Genomic DNA, 23,003 nt, shown 5'->3' with positions numbered 1-23,003 from the left:
GAAACTCAGTTTGAAACAATAAAATCAAGTGAAGAAACCTTGCTATGGTTTGCTTGGAAATATGTCTGGGCATTCTGGTCCTTGGCTTGATGATATACAAGTGGTCCACAGCGACGCACCGCGCATTCGATGATCGAGGAGTGTACTTTGAGGAGCCCAAGCCGTTTTTTGGCAATATTGGTACATCGATGTTGGGCCTAACCTCGTTTCACAAGGTGCTCAGCGCGTTCTACAATCGTACACGAGGCCAGTAAGTGATCTATCTATAAGCAGGCAATCCAGATACGGATAAGAACGTTCTAAAACTTTTCAGCAAAGTTGTTGGATTTTTTAATTTGCGTACGCCTATGATCCAGCTGAACGATCCCGAAATAATCAAGAAGATCTGCATCAAGGACTTTGATCACTTTCCGAACCATCAGCTCTTTTTAGAGAGCAACGAGCGTCTCCTCAACGACATGCTGAGCGTGATGAGAGATCAGCGGTGGAAGCACATGAGAAACACCCTGACGCCGGTATTTACGGCAGCCAAGATGCGCAGCATGTTCGCCCTGATGAACGACAGTTTTGGGGAGTGTCTCGAACACTTGTCCCGACTATCGGATGGTTCTAAATCTGGAGAGGGCCTCGAGGTGGACATGAAAGTGCTTTGCAACAAGCTATCGAATGATCTGATAGCCACCACCGCCTTCGGGCTGAAGGTGAACTCTTTTAAGAGCCCTGATAATGAGTTCTACCAGATCGGTCAGTCTCTCACTTTCTCCAGAGGATCGCAGCTGTTCAAGTTCCTGCTCGCCACCGTCATTCCGAAGGTGTTCCTTGTGAGTTATTTATAAAATGGTTCATACCGTATGGAAATTGATAGATATTTTTTTTTCTGTGTCAGTTCTTTAATATGAAGATCTTTAATGGCCAGAAAGTAGAATACTTTGTACGGCTGGTGGTGGATGCGATGAAATATCGAGAAGAGCACAACATCAACCGCCCCGACATGATCCAGCTGCTGATGGAGTCCAAGACGGAGTCCGAAGACAACTGGACGGACGACGAGATCGTGGCCCAGTGCTTCATATTCTTCTTCGCTGCCTTCGAGAACAATGCCAACCTCATATGCACCACATCCCTGGAACTGCTCGAGAACCCCGACATCCAGCAGCGGCTCTACGAGGAGGCCAAGGAGGTCCAGGAGTCGCTTAAAGGCAGCTCCCTCACGTACGATGCAGTGCAGAAGATGAAGTATATGGACATGGTCATCTCTGAATCGCTACGCAAGTGGACCCTTGCCCCCGTTACCGATCGCATCTGCTCCAAGGATTACACCCTAACCGACGACGATGGCACCCACCTATTCGATTTCAAGGTGGGTGATCGCGTCAATATTCCGATTGCCGGCCTGCACTGGGATGATAAGTACTTCCCCGAGCCCCAAAAATTCGATCCAGAGCGCTTCAGCGATGAGCGGAAGAATGAAATAGTGAAATACACATATTTGCCGTTTGGAGTAGGTCCCCGAAACTGCATAGGTGAGTCTGCTTCTCCGAAGGAAATATTTTGTTAGTTTAACCATTACCATTATCATTTCTATCCCCAGGCAATCGATATGCTCTGATGCAGGTGAAGGGAATGTTGTACAACCTCCTGATCAGGTACAAGATCGAGAGATCTCCCAAGACTGTCAAGGATCTGTGGGAGGAGGCACGCGGATTCAACCTTGCCCCCAAAGCTGGCTACTGGATGCGCCTGGTGCCACGCAAATAGGGGAAATAAACACAGTTGGTTTAGGATAAAAAAAAAAGACATATATTTTATTTTTGATTATGTTTCCATACACACATTTGTTGAATTTCATTTGAATGATGTAGTATAGCTTAGACGAATAACCGATACAATTCATACTCCTTATCATATGTATTTTTTGATCTTAAAAAACTTTCTTTACGACGATTAAGTATTCTGGACACATTCCTTTTACATAACAGTTTCGCTTCCCTTTCACGCTGCGGGTGAAAGCAGGCAAATTACATAAAACAATTTGGCAATCAAACAAAAGAATCTTCGTCATATTTGGGTTAGACAAAAAGTCGTAAAAAAATAGAAACTGCAAACGTTGTAAAATTTGGTTATTTTATCGATTTGTTTTGATCGGGTTTTGGAAGATTTGGGGCTTCGGTTTTGCTTTTCGAGTTCTGCTTTTGCCATTCCATTTTAAATTATTGCACAAAAAAGACTTTCACTCTCTCGGAGATTCTTTTGTTGGCCGTTGAAGGGGATTTCGTTGGAATTTATTGTTCGTTGATTGCGCTGCTTGTGGTCTCCTACGGATCCGCCTCGATCTTCTTAGATCTAACACTAGAATACCTAATTAGTTATGATAATGCCTATGTGTAGGTATAATATGTATATGTAAATGCAAATATGATATAGTTTTAGCTTTGTACAAGGTTTCACCCCACTTCGATGATCTCATATGTCGTCTGTTTCGGTGTATAATACATTTCGATATGTTATTTACAGTCCAATCCAATCCACTCCAATCCAATCCCACCTAAACGCTGTACAGGCGTCCGTTGCCGGTGTGCTGGAGTCGCGGCTTGCCCAGGCCAAAGAAGTTCCACACCCGACGGAGGCAGCCGGGCTTCTTCTCCGGCAGCATCAGGCTCTGCTGCTCCTCCAGGATGGTGTCCAGGATGTAGTAGCTGCTCAGGTTGAAGGGCGGCGGCGGCAGAATGGGAGGTGGTCATGATATTGTGCAGTTCTTGCTCTCGTTCATGACTCCCGGCACTCCGGGGACAGCGGCTGATGCGGCCGCAGCCAACGATGGGTCCTGGGCCAGCTTCTTCTTGCGCTCGTAGGCGAGGGCATCGTTGGGCACGTAGGCCACGCGGACGCCGCCGTAGTGCTTGCGGGCGGGCAGGCGGTAGACGTAGTCGTCCATGTCGCTGGAAGAGCTAGACGAGCAGGTCGAGCAGATGCTGGCCACATCGCAGTTATCCAGATTGTTTAGAAGATTGTGGGCGCCGGTGCCGGTGGCGGTGCCAGCGGCCTGCGTCTGGGCATTGTGCAGTCGGAGATTCGTTTGGTTGATCTGCATCTCCGAGGAGCTGCGAGACTGGTTACGACGTCGGCGCCGGCGACGGGCATTCGAGTTATCCGTGTAGCTCTTGGAGCGCGACATAGTGTCCTGGACGCTGTGGAATCGCACCTCCTTCAGCGGCCGGTTGTCCAGCTGCTCTCCGTCCTCCTCCCCCTGCATCTCCTGCAGCTCGTGGCCCTTCTTCGTGTTGCGATTGTTGGCGAAGAGCTGCTCGTAGCCATCGTGGGGCAGCTCCCGCACCGGCTCGTTGTCCAGCTCCAGCTCGTTGGCCAGCTCCTGGGTGCTCTGCGTCAGGTCCGAGTTGCTTGGCGAGTTCAGGTTGATCTTGTCGATGCTCTGGTAGCTGTGCGAGTCCTCCGCCTTCGACAGCAGCATGTCCGGCATGGAGGAGGTCAGCTGGCTGTCGCCGAAGATTGACTTGTCCCCCGCACAGATGTTGTCCAGGCTGATACCCAGCTCGGTGAGGTCGATGGGTGGCGGATGGGCGGGGCGTGGCATGCCTGGCACACCCCCGCCCAGCAGCAAATCGGCCACGCCGGCTGCCTCCATGCGCTTGCGTTCCTGTCGCTCCAGCAGATCGCCGGCACTGCCCGTGCCCTTGACCGGTCCATGGCCATGGTTGGCCTTTCTCGCGGACTCCCTCTCCCTGTCCCGGTCTCCGCTGCGGCGGGGCGAGCGGGCGATTTGACTGGAGGTGGAGGCTCGATGGGTGGGACGCAGCTGAGGGCCAGAGCTCGTGTCCGAAGGCGTCGGCGGCTCCCCCTTGCTGCAAGCGATCGAGCAGTAGATGGTGCCCCGTCGCGGCAGGAACGGGCGTCCCAGCAACGAGCAGCGGCAGGTGCAGCAGCTGAAGCACTGGTCCGTGGCATGCCAATGCTGTCCGTCGTGGCTCATCTGGCCCTGATCGACGCCGATCACTTCCCCGCAGTAGTCGCAGTATTCCGCGAACATTGTGTCGAAGCAGCCGAGGCAGTAGGGCTTGCCCTCCCGCATTATGTACCGCTGGCCGCCCAACTGGTGCTCGCACTCCTGGCAGGCGAAGTGCTTCATATGCCAGGTGCGACCCTCCGCCTCTGTGCACTCGTCGGAGAAGATGATCTGTCGACGAGAAAGAGACAGAGAAAAATTGGGTTCATAAGTTAATAATTGGATATCCTCAACACTATGATAATTGTCCGCCAGAGCGGATGAGAAGGAGGGACGAACGTGGATCACTCACCTCATCGCATGCCGAGCAGCGCGGCTTCTGGGTCTCGGCGTGGTGTCGGCCACAGTAGAGGTTCCCGTCGCGCTGGAAGTATATCAAGTCGACCAGCAGCTCCTTGCATACGCTGCACACAAAGCAGCCCGGATGCCAGCACAATTGGGCCCCCAGACGCTGGGCAAAGACCACGATGTCACCGCCCGACAGGGACTCCTCGCACTGGAATCACGAAACAGAGGTAGAGACAGAGGGGGAGAGTGGGGATGAGAGGTGAATCGTATAAATAAGAGAAATATGCTAAAGTTCTTCGAGCGATAAAAATCTGCAGCGTCTGGCTGCTGCTCGGGCGAAAATATTTAAGCGTCTATAAATGCTAAATAACGGTAATAAAACGCTTAAGCTCGGCGCCCCCGCCACCACCGAGCCCCAAAAGTGCCCCAAGCACGGACACGGACACGGTCACGGCACAGGAACAGAAACAGGAGCCGGCTCCATTGGCCAGGCCAGTGCCTGCTCCTTTCAGCTCGCTCTGCGGTTTTGCTGCTCTTTATTCTCGTGCCATCCTCGTTTCCCAACCGGAAATCATGCAAAAATAGCTGCCGGCCATGTGCCCGTGTCAGCCTCGGTGGCAACACCACACCACGCCACCCCACCCCAAGTGCTCCCCGGTGGATAGGGAAGCACTTAAAGCGAGGACGCTGGAAGATTTTTGAAAACTGTGCTGCTGCTGCTGTTGCTTTTTCTGCTAGCAGGAAGCTCCGCTTTTAATGACTGCTGGCAAGCCCCGAACCTCGAGACTCGTTAAATTTAAACGCGTTCGCATAATGAACTCATTTCGGGGCGAAAGGGTACGACCGTCCGGGATGTTTGGTGACGCTTTTATGCCATAGATCCTAATTGAGTTCTCCAAGAGGGGACATTTGTGCAGCGAAACCCCGGCTTAACTCTTGGACAGTTATTATAAAAGTGCGTTGTCGTTTAATGCCAAATAATATACAGAAACTCTGTTAAAAGAATGTACGATTTCGAGGATTATCCTGACTTTAAGTCGTACAGTTTCTGTATTATTCCTGAACGGTCTCCTGTTTCTTCCTTAACTTTATTGTAAGCCGTTTGCCCTCTCATTTCCACCCACAGAGCAATTAGCCCAACTGCATTGATATATGACCTCCTCCCATGACCCAAGAAGCGACAGACCCCAATACTCAGAATCTTTGCCAATTTGCACCCCCATTCCAGGCACTGCCCCGTGATTGCTCCACTGCGCCCCCGTTCTCGGCGGCTTTTTGGCGCAGGCAAATTACCCGACGCCACAGCAGAGGCAGCCGCAAGAGGCTCCCGTTGCCCCATCAGCATTAGCGAGGACTGTCTCCACTCTTCCTGCGTAGCTCCTTAACTTTCCAGGCTATTAAACCTCGGTGCGGGCGCTGCTCCGCGTCCTGGCCTCCGCAATCAGCATTTACTTTTGCAAGCCATTAAGCATTGACAGGCGAAAGCTTTGGGCGCTGACTGTACAGGGTTGATAATTTCCATGGCCGTTATGTAAGTGGCTTCACTGCATGCGTCGTTAATTGTTTGCCAACTCCAAAAAATTTATCGTCCCGGCCAGGGCCACCCACGAAAAGAAAGTGGCATACAAATGAGGGAGCTGCTGCGCACTTTAATTTGTCCGCAAAGAGTGCCGTGTGCTCCGCCATCTCTGCTCCCACCAATCCCTGGCTAATGACGCATTTCGTGTCGGAATAGACTTGTCTCTGCACTTTGCTCTGGGCAAGCCGCAGAAACTCTGGAAAAAACTTTGCCCCCACAAAGAGCTTTAAGTAGTTTCTGCGGTGGCGACAAAGTGCCGAAGTTTTTAGGGAGGATGGGTGCCCAATGCCGCATCTCTCTGCGCCCCCGTCATTGATTAGTTTGGCCAGAAAATCTCTGCACTTAAAATGGCATTTTTCATCGTGAATCATCGTGAGCTGCCGAGCCGGGTGAATGTCATGTAAATAGCAGCAATCGCTGCTCATTTATCTTATCAATCCAATTAATCCCTGTTGCCTGTTTGCCGCCGGGGAGCCCAAGTCCTGCGACAGACAATTATGCTATTGACAAATTGTTGCTGGCGGTGCCACCGTGTAGCACCTACCCGAACCGTGCTGAACCGTAGCTGACCCCGGAGACGGGGGCATACTGCAGTGTCCTTGCTAACCCATTTCGTGTCTGGATTAATCCAACTTTTAGCGACAAACTTCCCCATCAGACGGACAGACGGACAGACAGACAGTCAGACAGACAATTTCCTGCTCAGACCCGGTACCAGTAGCAGTACCAGCTCGCCCCCATCTCCATCCCGATTCCTGATCCTAAGCCCATCCCATCCCTTGGCAGCGTCGGGCCACGGCAACTCAAATTATTAATGACGCTCGTTATCATGCCCTTTTCAGTACATAAACTTTTCGCTTAACAGCCAGCGGGTTTTACCTTCCTTCTCCTTGGATTTTCTTTTATTTTGCTTTCCGTTTTGTTTGCTTTGCCGTTGCTGTTGCTGTTCCTACCTTGAATGGCTGAAGGAGTAGTCCCTTTTTCTGAGAGAAAATATATATATTTCATGGAGTCGAGGGCTGAGATGGCTTTTCTTGTAATTATTTCATTGTTGCCAGGACGACCTTTAGTGTCACATCCTTGTCAAAATTTCAGCTTCCGCTGGATGCTGCTGCTGGTGCTGTTCGTGTGGAAAATCTGTCAAGAAGTTTGCCTCCTCTCTACGCCACTTGCCACATTATTTTTTGCCAAAATCATTGCCAGTTGGCTGTGACACACGTTTGTGGCCCACGTTGCGACTCATTCACGCCTGACTGAGTCCAAGTGCGAGGCGAGAGCTTCCTTTTCCTCCCTTTCGGGATCATTGAACGTTTTCATAAATTTTCCTTCATAATTTCCCTCATGCTTTCCACGCCATTCGATTGGATGGCTCAGGGTTGGACCTTTGTTCACATTTTAACGTCCGTTTAGCAAGTCAGTTATGGTCTGTGAATTTTAAGCACTTTCATCGTGATCCAAGGGATGGCTTGGGTCTGGATTTTGAATACTTTTCAAAGTTAATCTCTTTTTTTTATGAATGAAAGATTAAAGTTTGCAAAGGAATGCAAAATATTGAGCTCAGACTTAAATTTGTATAGGATTCCGCTTCTCATTCTGCCAGTAAATAAGTATCTGTATCTGTATCTGAATTCCTTTGCCAAAGTTCGCACTGATTATTTTTGGGATTTCTAACGAACTGCAACCTCAGAGAGAAGTGTAAGTGTAAGTCCTCTGGCCATAATAAACGGAACTTGTCTGCCAATTTGGACAAACCAAATAAAATCCACACACCATAGACCATACACCATACACCACACACCACACACCACACACCCAGAAACCCGCACGAAGGGCACCACATCCACCCACGCACGTAGCAGACAAACACGACCCGACCCCGACTAGACTCGACCCGACCAGGCCCCAGACACGCAACATGCGGCATAAAGTTTTTAATAAGTTTTACGAGTGGCGAATGTGAGCACAATAAAATCGAGCTGCAAACTACGAGTATCTACCCAGAGAATCCAGAGAATCCAGAGAACCCCAGTGTGACCAAGTGCGCATCGAGATGCCTGGGTTCCGGATTTGAAGCTGAAGTTGGAGTTGAACTTGTGGCACGCACCGCGAACGGGGAGAGAGCGAGAGTAGAGAGTCCTCCGCCTGTCAGCTAATAACAATGCAAATTTCTGAAGCGGGGCAGGGGCGCCAAGCTGGGCAAGGATAGTGCCAGTGGCAATAGCAGCCCGATGCAGATACCACTTCTCCTATTTTATGCCAGTGCCATTGTGCTATAATGCCATTTCATTGCGTCTTTGGCAGGCAACTCCATTCACTTTTGGCCCAACGCGTTGCAACGTGCGCGGCACGGCCAGAGAGGAGGCAAAAGAGTAACACCAACCTCTGCGTTTGTACGTTGGCTGACTCTCTTAGCCTTTATGTTGTCAGAGCCAAGCGGAGTCCGGGCCCAGTCACAGCCAAAGTCACTGCAATTGTTTCTGCAACAACGTTTTTCATTTTCAGTTTCAGTTGGGGTTTCCTCGCAGCACTTTGCCGTTTGCTGAAAGTGTACTTAATGAAATCTTTTTGTCATCTTTTATTTCGAGACGTTTGAAAGTTGGCAACACCGTCGCGTCCCGTTTACCACGTCCCTCTACCCTCGACAGCTCATTGTTTTCGCCAGCCATTGTCAGATTTTTTGTGTTCCCCTGTTCCCCTGTTCCCTCTTGGGCCATTCATGGCAGGCAGTAGTCCCCGGGCCGGGCCAAGAAAGAATCTCTGGTGGTGGTGCAAAACTTCGCCCGGCCCGGCCCGGACCGGCAGACCAGGGCACAAATGAAATCGAAACGACTCTTCATCTTGTGCTCTTCGCGCACTTTTTGTTCATAATAAAATGCAAATTTTTGCAACAATTAAAGCAATGGATGGGGATGGGGATAGGGGGTGGGGGAAGGGCCCCCACCCCATAAAGAAATTGTTTTCAAACTTACCCCCTTGCAGGGTCGCTCGTCGGACAGCAGCCGGACGGCTCCTCGGCCGAGAGCCTCGCGCTTCCTCTGGGCCGAGAAGATGCGCAGCTCCTTGCGCTCCTCGTCGCTCAGCGAGTGGCAGTAGCGCACCTGCAACAGACGGGCACGTAGACGGGCGAAAAGTTTGTTGTATTCATGGATTTTAATTAAGGCAACTCAAAAGGCACTGACAAGTTTTTTAATCTTGCCACTGCTCATGAAGGATTTTCTTTATGCTCTGTTTTCTATGCCCCCGAAGAGGTAATTATAAATCTTTTCGCAATCTCCGTTCGGCAGGATGCTGCTGGGAAGCTGAGTTGCAAAATTATAAAGCTATCTGAATACTTATTATTTATATCTCGATTGGATTTTCTTTCGTTTCTGCTGAAATCTTCCTTTTGCAATATTCTATTTGATGTGTTGTTTCTTCTTAAGAAACCCTAAACCTAAAATAAATTAGATCGGGCAGCTCTGGTTTTAAATTCGGCTACATATTTCTACGATCATAGGATAAAAGTATCCTTTTGCATCGTGAACTCAAGTCTTTCGTTCTTCCTTTATCCAAATATTTTAATCAATCTCATTGGGCAGTTATAAGAACTCTACTCTATACTGTCTAGCCAAAGCTTTCCTCGCTTTTTGGTTGCTTTTCTTTAAATTTGTAGGACCTGCCTGTGGTGCTAACTGCATTTTCTTTTGTTATCGTTTCCTTTTAGCCAGCTTTTCCTCTGGCTAATACTCACTTCGTTATCTTGCGGCGGCAGCTGGTGCAGCAATTGTTTAACGCGATACTTTTCGCCGGGACTGTTGACGTAGGGCACCTTGTCGTCTGGCAGTTGACTGAAGTACAAGCGGACCTGCGGAGTGGAAAACGGAAGGGAGAATCGAGTTAGTTCCACCAAAAAGTTTTTACTCGTTTAACTGAACAAATCATATCAAATTAATGGAATTTCAGTGCAGATGGAGACATGAATGGTGGCGTGGAAAATGGTCATGGGAGACCCGAGACAATCGAGGCAATGCAGTGAAACATTGGGACCAATTTTCAGTTTTCCCAGGGGCTCTTATGTAAGCCAGCACCTGAGAAATATCGACATGCTTTCCAGCTTTAATTGCTGCCAAATGCAGGAGTATCGGCAATTTAATTACAAAACGCTTTCGCTTTCCAATCGATACAGATAGCACAGCGATTTGGGAGCGATAATTTTTTCAGCGTGTAATTAAAGTTGTTTCCCCCAACGATTTCCTTAAACGTGCATGTGGCCGATGTCCAATGGCCAAAAGACCAGGCCCCAGCCACGGACAGAGCCACAGCCACAGCCCCAGCACCGGCTTTAGCCAGGCATTGAACTGGATTTAGGATTCCGATTTGGGGAGCGTGGAAAATCGAACGAAAGCAAAAGTTGTCAGCGGGTGGCCTCGGGTAATGCCATGGCGCAGAGCAGCGCAGATTTAGATTTCACTTAATTAGTACCGACAAATCGACATTCACTAATGATGATGATGATGATGATGATCATGTTGCAAGTCTATATGGTGTATGTGCTGGAAGCACGCCCTTACCTGATCAGGTCGGAGACCCGGCGGCACCCATGTGTATTCCTCCAGGGCACAGCCGCTATCATCGTCCGACTGCGAGTTGCGCTGGAAGTCCAGCTGCTGGTGGTGGCTGTGATGAAATCCGTGACCGGCCACGGCCGCTGCCGTCTTGTAGCTGGCCGTGCGTAGCGGAGACGCCACCGAGTTCAGTGGCAGATGACTCGGCGGCTGGCAGTGTCGCCGCTGCAGGGGCGACACAAAGTGGCTCGTGGTCTGCCCCCCGCTGCCGCTGCCGTTGCTGCCGCCAGAGGGCACATCGAGGTTGCTGGACGTGGCCGTAGATGCCACATTGCTGCTCATCGACGCCTGCTGAAGCTGGGAGCTGGTGGCGGCCATCTCGCTCCGATGTGGGGGAAATGTCAACCCGCTGCCGCCCGCCTCAATCTGCAGCAGCTCGCTCTCCGTCTGCGTGTAGTAGCTGCTGTGAGGCAGGGGCTGGGGCTGCGGCTGCTGTTGCATGATGGCCTGGTGCTTGCCGCTTGAGCGCGGTGCGGGCGTGGGCTTGTATTTGCTGAGTACTTGGCCTGGTTGAGAGCTGCAAAAAGGGAGGACCGAAAGAGAAATCAATATGAGGTAAAGCCACGAGTATTACCAAGTCCGAGCATTAGATGTGGTCTCTGAGTTTGGATGGTATTACACCTGAGCGAAACTCTCCCTTTTGTGGCTGTGAAACTGTTTATTACCCATACGCAATGCTCAGCAGAATCATGGAAAATAAAGTACCGTCTCTAACAGTTGGGCAGAATAGTATTCCACCCCTAATAGGCATCTAAATAATTCCCGCTTCCATCTCCCCATCTGATGCAAGTCATTTGCAATTAGACTGCGCACAAAAATAGACCAAAACTCATTCTAGTCGAGTTCCTGCAGGCATTTCTAATGAGTTTTGAGTGCGATTATGACCACTGACTGTGGCAGTGGCAGGCTGCAGCTGCGCATGCGTGCAGTTGTCCAATCTGATGAAACTCCGCAATTGCAGCCGGACCGGACCAGGCCCCACCATCAACCATCCGAGCTTCGTGTAAAGTCATAAAGTCTTGGTGCAGCTCTCTCGACCGGTGCGGCACTGTTCGCCGCGGAATCTTCTTTCTGCCGCTTTCTGTACTTTCACTCGATTTGTGGCACGCTGCGAGATTATGCAGCCAAGCAGAGATGGCCGCTGCTGCTGCTGCTGCTGCAGCTGCTGCTGCTGCTGCGGCAGCCTACAGTGGCATCCAAACGAAATTCCAGCATATGGCACAGAGCGGGGCCAAGAGAGCTTGGTCATGTTGCAGCTTTAATTCCGTGTGTTTTTCTCTATTTTTTCTTTTTTTTCCTGTTTTTGTTTTGTAATTAAAGCCATTTGTTGGACTCAACGTCGAGTGCTCGCATGTGAAATATTAAACTGTTTCATTCACAAACGCTTTACATTTTTCCGAGTCTAATATCAAGTGTCGAAACTTTTGGAGCATGAATAACAGGCCGCACAAAGCGGCAGCTGGCAGCCATTAGGCGGTCCAACATTGTATTAACTAATCAACGTGAGAAGCAGAAATATCATCAGCCTTAAGAGCAGTAGAAGCCAATTTGCCAGGCCCCGGCCAGCGATTTATTCACATTTCTTGTAAATTTATGCAAATTAAAGACATCATCTCATCACAATCAGAGGCTAACCTTCTGCTAACGAAGCGAGTCTCACAGAGCGAGCCTACGGAAAGTGAACGTCCGAGGCTGACCGGAGAATACTTAGAGCTCGAGTATACCTGATGGACGACCAGGAGCCATTAGCACCTACATACCTCCATATGGTTCACAGATCAGTCGTTGGCATGCCCGAACGTGTGAATGGGGAGAAAGTTTTATGTCTCTTCTCTTTTTTGTCCGCTCTCGTCCCATGCAAATTTCATTTGCTTGTGGGCTAGCCGGGCTGGTACTCTGCCCGGGCGGGTCGTAGGCAAGGCCAGGGCTCAGCGCCAGTTCCAGTGCCAGTGGCAGTGCCAAAAGTTGATCGATCACAGGGTACTTTCTAAAACGATCCATTCGCCGCGATTGTCCAAACAAAAGTCAAGGCATAATCTGTCACTGAATGAATTGTGCGGCCGCTGATCGACTTTGATAGCGGAAAACAGTGGCCAAGCGCCATGATCGGATGGAATCGGCTCAGATCAATTCAAATCAACACAAATCCATGCTCCAACTGCCAAATATGGTTGGTCAGCAGCGGCTTAGTCGGTTTTCTCTTTTCGGCCACAGCCACAGCCACAGCCACAGCCTGCAACACGAAGCGACGACGCGACGCGACGCGGCGCTGCGTCAGAGAAACCTGTTGACGGTTTCTATTGGTCTCTATGGTCTCTATGGCCTCTATGGGTGCATGCAATTTCTGCATTAAAGCCAATTCGGCAAAGGCGCAAAATACATACGCCATGTCGAGTACGCAAAAATGCTGCCACTGGCAATTGGCGGTACTGGTTGTGGCCGCGCAAGCCTGACCAACTATGGAGGCCGGTCTGGACATGTACATATATTTGGGTTAAGAAGATTTTGAGTTTATTTGGTTTGATGTCTGTCATTTCCTTGATGGCCTGTCGCCGTTCCGCACATCTCAGGATAATTAAAATAAAATTGTTTGACACTTAAATCGAATGGGAATGGGCTTGAGAAATAGCCATTCCACAATCGGGCTTACTCTTTCAAATCTGTGGGGAGTTTTAAATGTTTAAAGACTCTTTTGGGATTTATCGGTATGTTTACGGTTCATAATTGTGCCAGTTTATGGTTTTCTTCAAATGGCTTATCAATTAAATGCGCCATGGGAGGCGGTTCGAGGCATACCTTGCTATTCCATTTAGCAACCAAACTTTATCTTAAATCTCCCTATATGCCTACTGTTATATCGCCACAGACATCTCTGCCAGACAATTCATTTCAAATCGATTTATCTAGCTGATTTCAACATCTCATCTCGGTCTCAGCCTCTGGTCTAAGCCTCAGCTTCAGCGCCGGTCTCAGCTCCAATCCGAATCCGCATCCGAGTCCGAATCCGACTCTCAATCGAATCCTATGCGCTGCTCATTAACGAATAATTCCGCAATTTCAGCACGTTTTCCTCGGTTGAAATACCAAAACCATGCCACAGAGCTAATAATATCTCAATTATCTGCAACACCATGGCATCGATTGCATTTCTATTCGTTCCACGATGTTTCCACAACACTCGTACTCGTATTTCCACGATTTCATTAAATTTTAGACACGCAATTTCCCCAGAAAAACCTGCAGCAGGAACAGCAGCACCACGTAACTGGTTCAAAATCATTTAGGCTCACAGATACACACACGCACACACACACAGACACACCCCACGGTAACTTGTTTCCCAATGCAAAGGGGGGCCTGGATTCTGAGAATTCAGGAGTGCACTACGACACAGAATGGCTGCAATTGAACTACAACGAAACGAAATTAATACGTAACATGCAATTCTTAATAATTGAAAAGAGTCGTACGAGGAGCAGGGGAACAGAGGAGGAGTGCCGGGGGCACCGGCAGAGCCATAGCCAGAGGCAACCAATGCCAATCCACACTAAATTACTTTCACAATTGGCCCAAAGATAAACGCCTTGCGGATTGCCAGGAGGTTAAGCCTGGTATTAGGCCTACTAATGCTTGATTATCCTCGTCTAGCACACGATCTCTGGCCAGATCTGTAGTTACTCCAGAACTGCACGCATCCCAGATTCCAGATCCCAGCCAATGGGGCGTGCCCGGACTCGATCATGGGCAGGGGCAGGGCAGTGGCAGAGGCAGGGCACCCCCATTATGAAATCTCGTTCAATGGCCCCCCCAACTCGTGACCTTGTTGCGTGTTCCATTGTCTGCCGCTCGAACGGAACCACTCATATTTCTATATGCATTCTCCGGCTGAGACTCCCAGTCTGACTTTCGGGTTAAACGGCCGCTTTTGACTGCGTTTACGTCACACGAACAAAGGCCACGAATACCCGAAACCGAACCAGCACCGGAATACACCCGTAACAAGCATACACATGCATATAAACACATACATACATGTGGTATTCGAGCATAAACAGCCACAAAAAATGTCTGTCTGTACATGCAATCGCGTCATATGTTGCACGTGTTGCTGTCGCTCAACGTTTTTATGCCTCGGCTTCTTCTTTTTCTTTATGGGTTTTTGTATGAACATGAACACATTTTTGTGTGCCTGTCTACACGGCTTGGTTGGGATCGTTTCGGCCCAGCTCGGATACGGATTCGAGTTGCAGTTCGGGGTTTGGCTGCTCATTGGGCAGGGAGTGAAGGCCGGAGCCAGTTAGGCCCGTTGCACAAGTTCCTCTCCCTCTTTCTCCCTCGTTCTTTCTCTCTCGCCGATATCTCTGGTATCTGGCAGACTCCTCTCCTTCTCTACGAGTGTGCCCGCTGCAACGCCTCTTTAAGTACCGCGTAGTGATTTAGTGCAGCGTTACCGTTAGACCAGGCTGGTGATAAGCTCTATGCAACGTCGTCCTCGGGTCTGCAATGGGTCTGTTCTGCAGATACTTGTACGAGAGCATCAGCATCTCCGCATCGGCCTCAGCATCAGCCCCAGCTTCAGCATCAACTAAAATGCATAATTAATCGCCGAGGCCAAAAGCAGAAGCAGCCAGTGCACACCACACAGCACACAGCACCCAGCCCACAGCCCACACTGGATGTTGCATGTTGCATGTGGCATGTGAAACCAACTCCACTCAAGTCGCAGTCGTTTGAGTCGAGTGCGCTGTGGTGTGTCTTGAGCTGATTCGCGTTCCGTCATTAACAGCTTTTGCTTAATTTTATGCAGACTACCACTGCCCGGTGCCCCGTGCCCCGTGCTCCGTGCACCGTGGCCCATGCTCTGCTGCCCCCTCTTGTCCCGCTGTCAACAGCTTTAGACACGTTTCAGCGATTTTCATGTTGCATGGCTCGTTCTAATTTATGCAAAATGTTGTTCTTCTTCTGTAATTCATTTCGTTTTGTGCTCGTGAATTCTCTTCTATTTTTTCCCATCCCCCATCCCCCTGCCCCCCTACTCCATCACTCTGCCACTTGTTTTTTTTTTCTTTCTTTTTTGGGCATTTTCTTGGCTGCTTTTTACCAAACTTAAATGCGCATTTTAGCCAACTCGTTTCGGGCTTCATTAGTCCAAGTTGATGGCCAAGTCTCTTTCTCTCTCTCTGTTTTATTGATTTCTCTGTCGAAGTCAGATGAGGGATAATTGTCCGTTGGATATATTCGATTTTAATTGTTATTAGCAAAATCGTTTTGTTTGCGCAACCGTAGAAAGTCCCTTGGCATTTCTTTTGGGATGCTGATGCTCCAATAGAACAATTTCCAATTGGCAGTCCCGTCCCTACTTTGTGATTCACTCCGGTTCCCATCTACGATGGGACTTGAAGCACTTTGTGAGCTGTGAATTCCAGAGCTTAGCCTCGTCTTCGTAGATCTTCTGATAAAATAGATACTATGCTAGTTCGGAGCGAGCAGGTGATGGAAGATGGCGATGGAAATGGACTCCCACAGTTCTTAGACATAAATTAAATATCTTCTCTAATTTGATGTACTCCACTTAATGATGATGGTGGGGCTGATGATTGAAGCTGATGATAAATGTAATTGCTCTCTCTCTCTCACTCTCTCTCTCTCGCCATCGCCAGCTCCAGCTCCAGCTCCCCTCCCATCAAATTAAGGCACATCAAAGCAAAGATTATGTTTGGGAATTGAAGATGAAGAATACGTTGAGAGAGACACAGAGACACGGACAATAAGTTGATTAAATTAAAGTGCGTTACAATCCTCCAAAGTCTGTTTTCGTAGAAACTCGGTGAAATCGGAGAAGAACAAAGCAGAGCAGAGAATAGGAACAGAAGAGCATTACAAAACGGAACTGAAGAAGACGAAAATAGACTGAGAAATGGTTCTGTAAAATTTATTGTCTGTTCTCGTATGACAGCCAGACAGTCGAGCAAATCCATCGAAGCATGAAACGCGAGCAGACTTTCAAACACAACAGAACTTCCCGAATGGATGGATGGATGGATGGATGGACTGGATGGCCAACAGGTGGGCAGGGGAGTGACTGGTTTCACCTGTTGGAACGTGGGAATCTAGTTTCAGAAAGCAACCCCGAGATGGCCAAAAAGCAATTACCGAAAAATAATGTACAAGTTAAGCACAATCCCTGGGGTATCGGCTCGACAATGTTCTTGCGGTTGCACTCCTCTGCACTCACCTGACCATGACTCCAGTGCAACAAATGGAATATGGAATGGTGGCAGGGGGCTGGCGTTGTGCAACCGACTATGACGATTTTGGTTTGTGCTTCGGCAAGCAGCAACAGCACAGCCAAGCAAACGAACAGTTTTCACAGCCAAAAAGGATGTTTGGCTTTATAATTAATGATGGCATATATGCCGCACTCTAAGGAGAGTGGTCGCGGGAGGTTCTCACACAAGCCTCACGCAACTGTAACTGCACTGTAACTTGTTCGACTTCCACTTCCAATTTTCAATTTTCCATTTCCAATTGGAATTCCATTGAGGCGTAAAAGGATTACCTTTGCATGTGGACATGGACATGGCGTTTGATCAGCCGCCAAGACTTCCTACATGACTCAAACACACACGCACACACACAGATATATTCATAGATGCAGATACAGATACACAGATACACAGACAGACAGACAGGGACGGAGCTAAATGTAACTGTAATGGCCATTGCCATGCCAATGTCAAAATCGTGTAGGTCCCCGCTCAGAACATGACAACTGACAAAAGCAACAAGCATCTGACGGACAGGCAATCTGACGGGGAGGCAAACAAACATCGGAATCAGCAGCAGCAGCAGCAGCAGAGTCTCCATCTGCATCTGCAACAGCAACAGCAGGCAACAACAACATTTCAATTAACAAAAGAGGCAAGAGCCAGAGAGGGTGCCAGTTAGTGGGGCACAGATGAGGGCAGAGGCTGCTAGGCAACGGCAACATCCCTGTCGTCGTCTAATCGCCGCCTGTCAAAATAAAGTTGTGTGTTGCATCACGGGAGAACCTCCTTAGACAACAAGACACAAGGCCACACTGAGCGAAATCAATGATGCACTTGAAGCAGAGTTATATAAAGAATCTACCAAACAATAAGAGGGACCTGCACATGTCAGTAAATACTCTCAGGCTCCCATTCTATTCATAAGCACTTGAAACAAATTACACCTCAAGAAAATTAAATGAAGATGCCAATGGAGTACACACTCTAATGATTGAGGCAGTTCCTAACTTGTCCCATTACAAAACTGGAGTGACAGTGACATATAAATGGAACGGGCACTTATTTTGCTGACTTCTCTCAGTGCAGGCTCCGCCTGCGGCTGCCTGCATTCATGTGTATCTGCTAAAATGCGCAATTAAGTCATCAAATGTTTGGCCTGAGTGTCCAAGTGTCTTGACACAGCAGCAGCCGGACGGACCGATAGACAGGCAGACCGACTGACTCTGCGACCAGAGCCAGAGCAGTGCAGCTCGCATTAGACTAATGCATTTGGGTGCAACCAGGAAGCCACTATCCAGTGCCAGTGCCAGTGCCAGTGCCAGTGCCAGTGCCAGTGCCAGTCCCAGTGCCAGTCCCGTTCCCGGTGCTGCTGCTGCTGCTGTTCACCCGAGAGGGAAAATGCTAGAGCCGAGCCCCAACCCAACTTTTACTATTTAAGAGTACAGCGGCCAACTGCTAATGAAGCCTGAATGGAAGACTCGCCAAGACTGCGAACAGGATCTTGTTAGAGCGTCTGCACAGAGTAAAAGAGAACCGTTAGAGGCGGCTGCAAGTGGCAGCCCGGCCTCCAATTTATCAAGTAGAATTGCTAGGGCCCAGAACCCAACACCGACCCCAGAAACGCGGCCCAGCGGCGTCTCATTAACGCTTTCAAGTCGCGTAGGCGTCGAGACATATGGGAATGACTCCACTTTGGTTCGGTTCGGTTCGGCATGAGGATTGATGTTGACGATTGTATTTGAATTGACCCCACTCACGTCCTCTCTCCCAGACTATCAGAACTGGGATCTGGGATCTGCGATCTGTGAGTGCTGCCGTAGGTGGAGGAGGTCTGCTGGCTACAGCAGGCAACACGTGTTTTCTTAGCTAAATTGCGATCGGGGATTGGGCCATGAATAACCAAATCCAAATGCATTTCGGTCCGGCTTTCTCCGCAGAGTGCCGTGCTGAAGCTGCGACTGGCGCTGGGGACTGCGGACTGGAGCTGGGGTAAATTAATTTGCGGAAATCTCAACCCGACTCGACTCTTCTCGAGTGGCTAAAATATTACAAGAAAATCACGATTATCAACTTGACAGAGACCTGTGCGGGCGAGCCAGCACTTTCACAAGCTTCAAGCTGCCGAGTGACATTTGTGCCAGTTTGCTAAATTTACATTTGATTCTCATTAAGTCCGACGGCAATTGATGGCAATTTCTAAAATACATTTTTGGGGGTTTTCTGACCAAGCACAAAATAACACATCAAGTGCGGTGTGTGGGCAGAGGCCAAGAGCTCTGCCATTACATATTTTGGTAATTGTCTGGGCCAGATCGGAGTTGCCACAATTTGGCAACACTCCGACTCAGTGAGGGGCATGACAGCACACAAAAATGTTTCTCTGTCTGCCTGCCCACCTCTTTTGAATGGACAAAACGATGGCCATTAAATTAATTACATTCGGCTGCTCACTCCTCCATTTTCAATTAAACATAAATTACGAAAATTAAACTGGGCAGAGAGCCAAACTGGTTATCGCCCAATGCCGAATCCTGATCGTGGCTAGAACGCTTAACTTCGCTTTGCAGCCTCAGCGACCTCTGCCACTGCCACTGCCTCCGCCTCCGCCACTGCCTCTGACTTATGGCCACTAAATTGCTTCTACGCGCACACTATGTATATGTATGTATATGGATGTATGCTGGGATCAAGCCCAGTCCCAAAGCGAAGATAATCATAATCAAGCCGTGAGGGAACTGGCAATATAATAAGCTTCCAAAGCAACGCCCTTCAATTTGCCTTCCCCCGCCTTTAGTCCCTCCCCTCCCTCTAGCCACCCATAGGCTAATTTTATTTGCGGTTTTCGATTTTATTTTATAAACACATTTTCTCCTCGCTACAATGCCTTTTCTTTCTCTTTCGTCTTTCAGTTTTTTCGTGCGTTTTTTTTTCGATTATACATAAATTGAATTTCCCCCAAGTTGGGACAAAATCAATCAACTTGTCTGTCTCCTCTCCTCCCCTTCTTCAATCCAATTCACTTGTAAATTTTGTGTTTTGTTAATGCGTTTTATGGATTCCCGATTGGGTGTTGATTCAATAAAAGTTTACGAGTAGTTCTGACTTGCCAGCACCTTTGAGACAAAGGTACGAGTGTCTTCTAGAGTTGGATAGTTATGATGCCTTTTGTCTGGGTTATACAACGCTTGCCCCAAAGATTGTGTCACTTTCTGGCTTCGTGAGAGCAGCTTTTGATTGCTTTCATCCGCTGACAGCTAAAGAAATTGCTCATACGCCCCGTGAAAAATTAATTAGAAAATATTTTAAAGAAGAAAACTTTTAGAGCGGCAGCGAGAGGAGCAGCCGCAAAGAAATATTAAAGGGGCGTTACTTGATATGTCTGCAAATCAGTTAAACTCGGATTAGTCCCCCTTCCTCGTTCAGTTTGTCGGCCTTTTTGCCATTTCAATTAAAATGCCATATATCATGGCGGAAAGAGCTGTGGCCAGGCTGATGCTGGAGCGCTTTCGCATCATCTGCGACTACAGCGCACATCGAATGCAATTAAAATCAAATGCGTAGCTCATTTTGAAATCAAAGCAAATCGTAAACCGATAAGCCATGGGTGGACCGGAGCCTGAGACCACCCGGGCCTTCTTTTTGCCAACTTCAATTAGCCAGTCTCCACGAGAGGAGGCTTGCCCAAAGAGAAGGCCGCCGCCGACGCCGACGCCGACGCCGACAGACTCTATTTATTTATTTCATTGTCCAGACCCCGAAGGGGGACTTGGGGCTGTAGAGCGGATGCCTATGCAAAGTGTTCTCGGGGACCATGGCCATGCGCTTAATTACGCTTTAAGTAGCCGCCAGTCAATATTGATTTTGGTTTATTTAAACTAGAAACTTAATAGCCCCAACTGATTGCTAATGGGTCGTGTGGATGCAAGGGCAAGGGCCCAACCACACAACCGACAAGAACTGGAGTCGGCTCCGATTACCGAGCCAGTTTCTGGGCAGGAATTTATGCCGCACACTTTCCATCAATATTTTTATGACTCGCAGCCAGAAAGCCAACCACCAAGAAACAAGAACCAAAAAGAAGTGATTAACTTTGGAAATCTAATTAACAGTTTGTGCAGATTTATGAACAGAAGTCCTCGCGATGCAAATGAAGATGGAGCAGTATCCAGCGATGTGAGCTAAAAGATACACGAGATCTGCGAGATACCAAAAACCTTATCGATGAAGGGCACTCAGTCATGCGGTGGAGAAGAACTCAATTTATGGAGACGACACATGGAATTTATGAGAGTGCGGATCCCGGATCCCGGCCTGCGTCTCCTTCCAGGCCAGGAGGCAAACACAATGTGACAGGGAAGAGAGGGGCGTACTGGAACTGGGGGCTGGCCACGGCCACTGGACCTGAAGTTGTGCCAACTTTGCTTAAGCCCCGAAGGAAAAGGGCCAACTGCTGTTGCCACTTAGCTGCATGCAATTCATTTGCCAGTTAACAAAACTTGACAAAGATGCAACAGGGAGGCGGAGCAGCCAGGAGGAGGTTGGAAGAGCACGTGCTGGCCAGCAACTTGATAAATAACTTTTCGGTGTCAGCTTTGCAAATAGTTGGGCATTAATAACACCTTCTTAGCGAGTCCAAAGAGTCGCCTCCAGCTGACAGAGCTGAAGAGCCTCTTAAGGGGGATTATATCTCCAAGATCTCCCCGTCGCTGACCTGAACAGTCTTTACTTTCAACACAACTGAAACTGAGATGCCTGGCTATAAAGAGTCTACTGATCTGTTGCGTACTATACCCTGTATGAGTATTTTTAGTGCCCTCAGAAAGGTATACGCGTATAATGCTTACAGGATGTCTCAGATGGAAAAGAGTTTCCCCAACTGCCGAGCACTTGACAATCACTCATTGAGTGAGAAATCTTATGGGCGTTTCCTAGAAACGAATCAGTTTTCAGGGAAACATTCAGCTCTAATTATTGAGAAGCAATCTAGAGTTGCGTAAGAGATTTTAGCCTCCATTACAGAACCTGCAATCTGCAAACAGCAAAGCGAATATCAGCATGTCATTTCCTGCTTCATCTGAACTTTTCTCGTAACTTTTGCCCAAATTATTTTATTGGAAAAGCCATCAAATATGCGTTTGGAGTTATTAGAAACAAAACCCCTCTACTGTTGCTCAATTCGGACTCAGAACTCGACGCATATAAAGCTATTAAGGAGCCATTAAATCGGGTCATAAAGTGGTTCCCACTCTCCAACTAATCCCCGATTTGATGGCCTCTTAAAACCGAAAAATGTAAAGCTCATCAAATGGATTTCAAATTAGTTTTCCCCCCCGCCTATCGCCAAGAGTTATGGCCATTTAGATAGGCCAAAAAGAAACTTACATTTTGGCTGCTGCTGCTGCTCTGACTGTGACTGCGACTGTGGCGGTGGCCGTGGCTGTCGCTGGCGGCTGTGACTGTGGCTGTGGCGGCCTCTTTGAGTGGCCATCAAACCTGGCCAATTGTTCTTCAATATCGCTTAGCTGGATATCGTCGGCAATGGCCTTATTGAAATAACAGAACGTATCCTTCCTGTCCGCTTTGATTAGCTGATCCGTGTCCTTGTTGTTTAGCCAAAGCGCGTTGCGGTTCCGGCACAGATTCAGATTGCGCAAATCACTAACCGGCAAAGACATGGCCAAGGATCTGTTGGGCAGACCCTGCTGCATCTTGGCCAGCTGCGCGGGACTCAGGCTGCCCGTCAGCATGGCCACCTCCACGTCATCGTCTGTCTCGCCGTTGCAGGAGATGCCCGAGGAGTGGAACTGCTCGTCGCTGCTGGGCAGCTTCTGGCTCTGATTCTGGCTCTGGCTCGCATGCTTCGAGTGTGATTGCGAGTTCGAGTGGCTCTGGGCCACTGCCATGGCCAGGCTTGGGGCTGGCGACTCATTGGGCAGTTCGAGGGCTATCTCATAAGGGGCTAGTGTGAGCTTTGGCTTCGGTTTGGTCTTTGTCCGCACGGCCGCCTTAACCACGCACTTGGTTACCGGCGAGCAGGGTCCGCGGTTCTTGGAGCAGTTAGACTTGGGAGGCTTCCGGGGTGAGAGCTTGGTGACTGTGGAGAGGCGGGACTGCTGAGTGCTCTTGTGCGGCTGCTGGGCCAATGCGGGCTGAACAGGATCTGGTATCTCCCTGCTGGCGGCCCTCTCCCGGCTGGCCACTCTCTCCCTCTCTGCGGACACACCACGGCGGCGACTCCTTCG

The 23,003-nt window shown here is 49.0% G+C and overlaps 2 protein-coding genes across 2 annotated transcripts; one reads left to right on the top strand and one right to left on the bottom strand.

Annotated features, from left to right (window-relative positions):
• Nucleotides 1-2,047, top strand: LOC117187683 (cytochrome P450 9b2-like). Its single transcript, XM_033390361.1, has 4 exons — nucleotides 1-250; nucleotides 314-821; nucleotides 887-1,523; nucleotides 1,592-2,047. The coding sequence occupies exons 1-4, from the start codon at nucleotides 45-47 to the stop codon at nucleotides 1,756-1,758; spliced, it is 1,518 nt and encodes a 505-aa protein (XP_033246252.1). The 5' UTR covers nucleotides 1-44; the 3' UTR covers nucleotides 1,759-2,047.
• On the bottom strand, nucleotides 1,778-22,983 carry LOC117187682 (protein espinas). The gene is made up of 6 exons (XM_033390358.1): nucleotides 22,144-22,983; nucleotides 10,439-11,009; nucleotides 9,619-9,732; nucleotides 8,858-8,986; nucleotides 4,314-4,517; nucleotides 1,778-4,192 (listed from the first exon to the last, which is right to left on the bottom strand). Exons 1-6 carry the CDS (start codon nucleotides 22,662-22,664, stop codon nucleotides 2,738-2,740), a joined length of 2,994 nt encoding a protein of 997 aa, XP_033246249.1. The 5' UTR covers nucleotides 22,665-22,983; the 3' UTR covers nucleotides 1,778-2,737.
• Between the last annotated feature and the right edge of the window lie 20 nt (nucleotides 22,984-23,003).

The sequence above is a fragment of the Drosophila miranda genome, chromosome 3 (genome assembly GCF_003369915.1).
Source record: "Drosophila miranda strain MSH22 chromosome 3, D.miranda_PacBio2.1, whole genome shotgun sequence".
In the NCBI taxonomy this organism is placed as follows: domain Eukaryota; kingdom Metazoa; phylum Arthropoda; class Insecta; order Diptera; family Drosophilidae; genus Drosophila; species Drosophila miranda.
Note: the sequence above shows the minus strand (reverse complement) of the source record. Positions and strands in the feature narration are given on the sequence as shown.

Bases quoted from the DNA above. Each gene is read 5' to 3' on its own strand.
- LOC117187683 (XM_033390361.1), top strand. From the start codon at position 45: ATGGTTTGCTTGGAAATATGTCTGGGCATTCTGGTCCTTGGCTTGATG. The intron at 251-313 runs GTAAGTGATCTA...AAAACTTTTCAG, and splicing joins TACAATCGTACACGAGGCCA to CAAAGTTGTTGGATTTTTTA. The intron at 822-886 runs GTGAGTTATTTA...TTTCTGTGTCAG, and splicing joins TCATTCCGAAGGTGTTCCTT to TTCTTTAATATGAAGATCTT.
- LOC117187682 (XM_033390358.1), bottom strand. From the start codon at position 22,664: ATGGCAGTGGCCCAGAGCCACTCGAACTCGCAATCACACTCGAAGCAT. The intron at 11,010-22,143 runs GTAAGTTTCTTT...CCCTTTTTGCAG, and splicing joins GCAGCAGCAGCAGCCAAAAT to CTCTCAACCAGGCCAAGTAC. The intron at 9,733-10,438 runs GTAAGGGCGTGC...TCCACTCCGCAG, and splicing joins CGGGTCTCCGACCTGATCAG to GTCCGCTTGTACTTCAGTCA.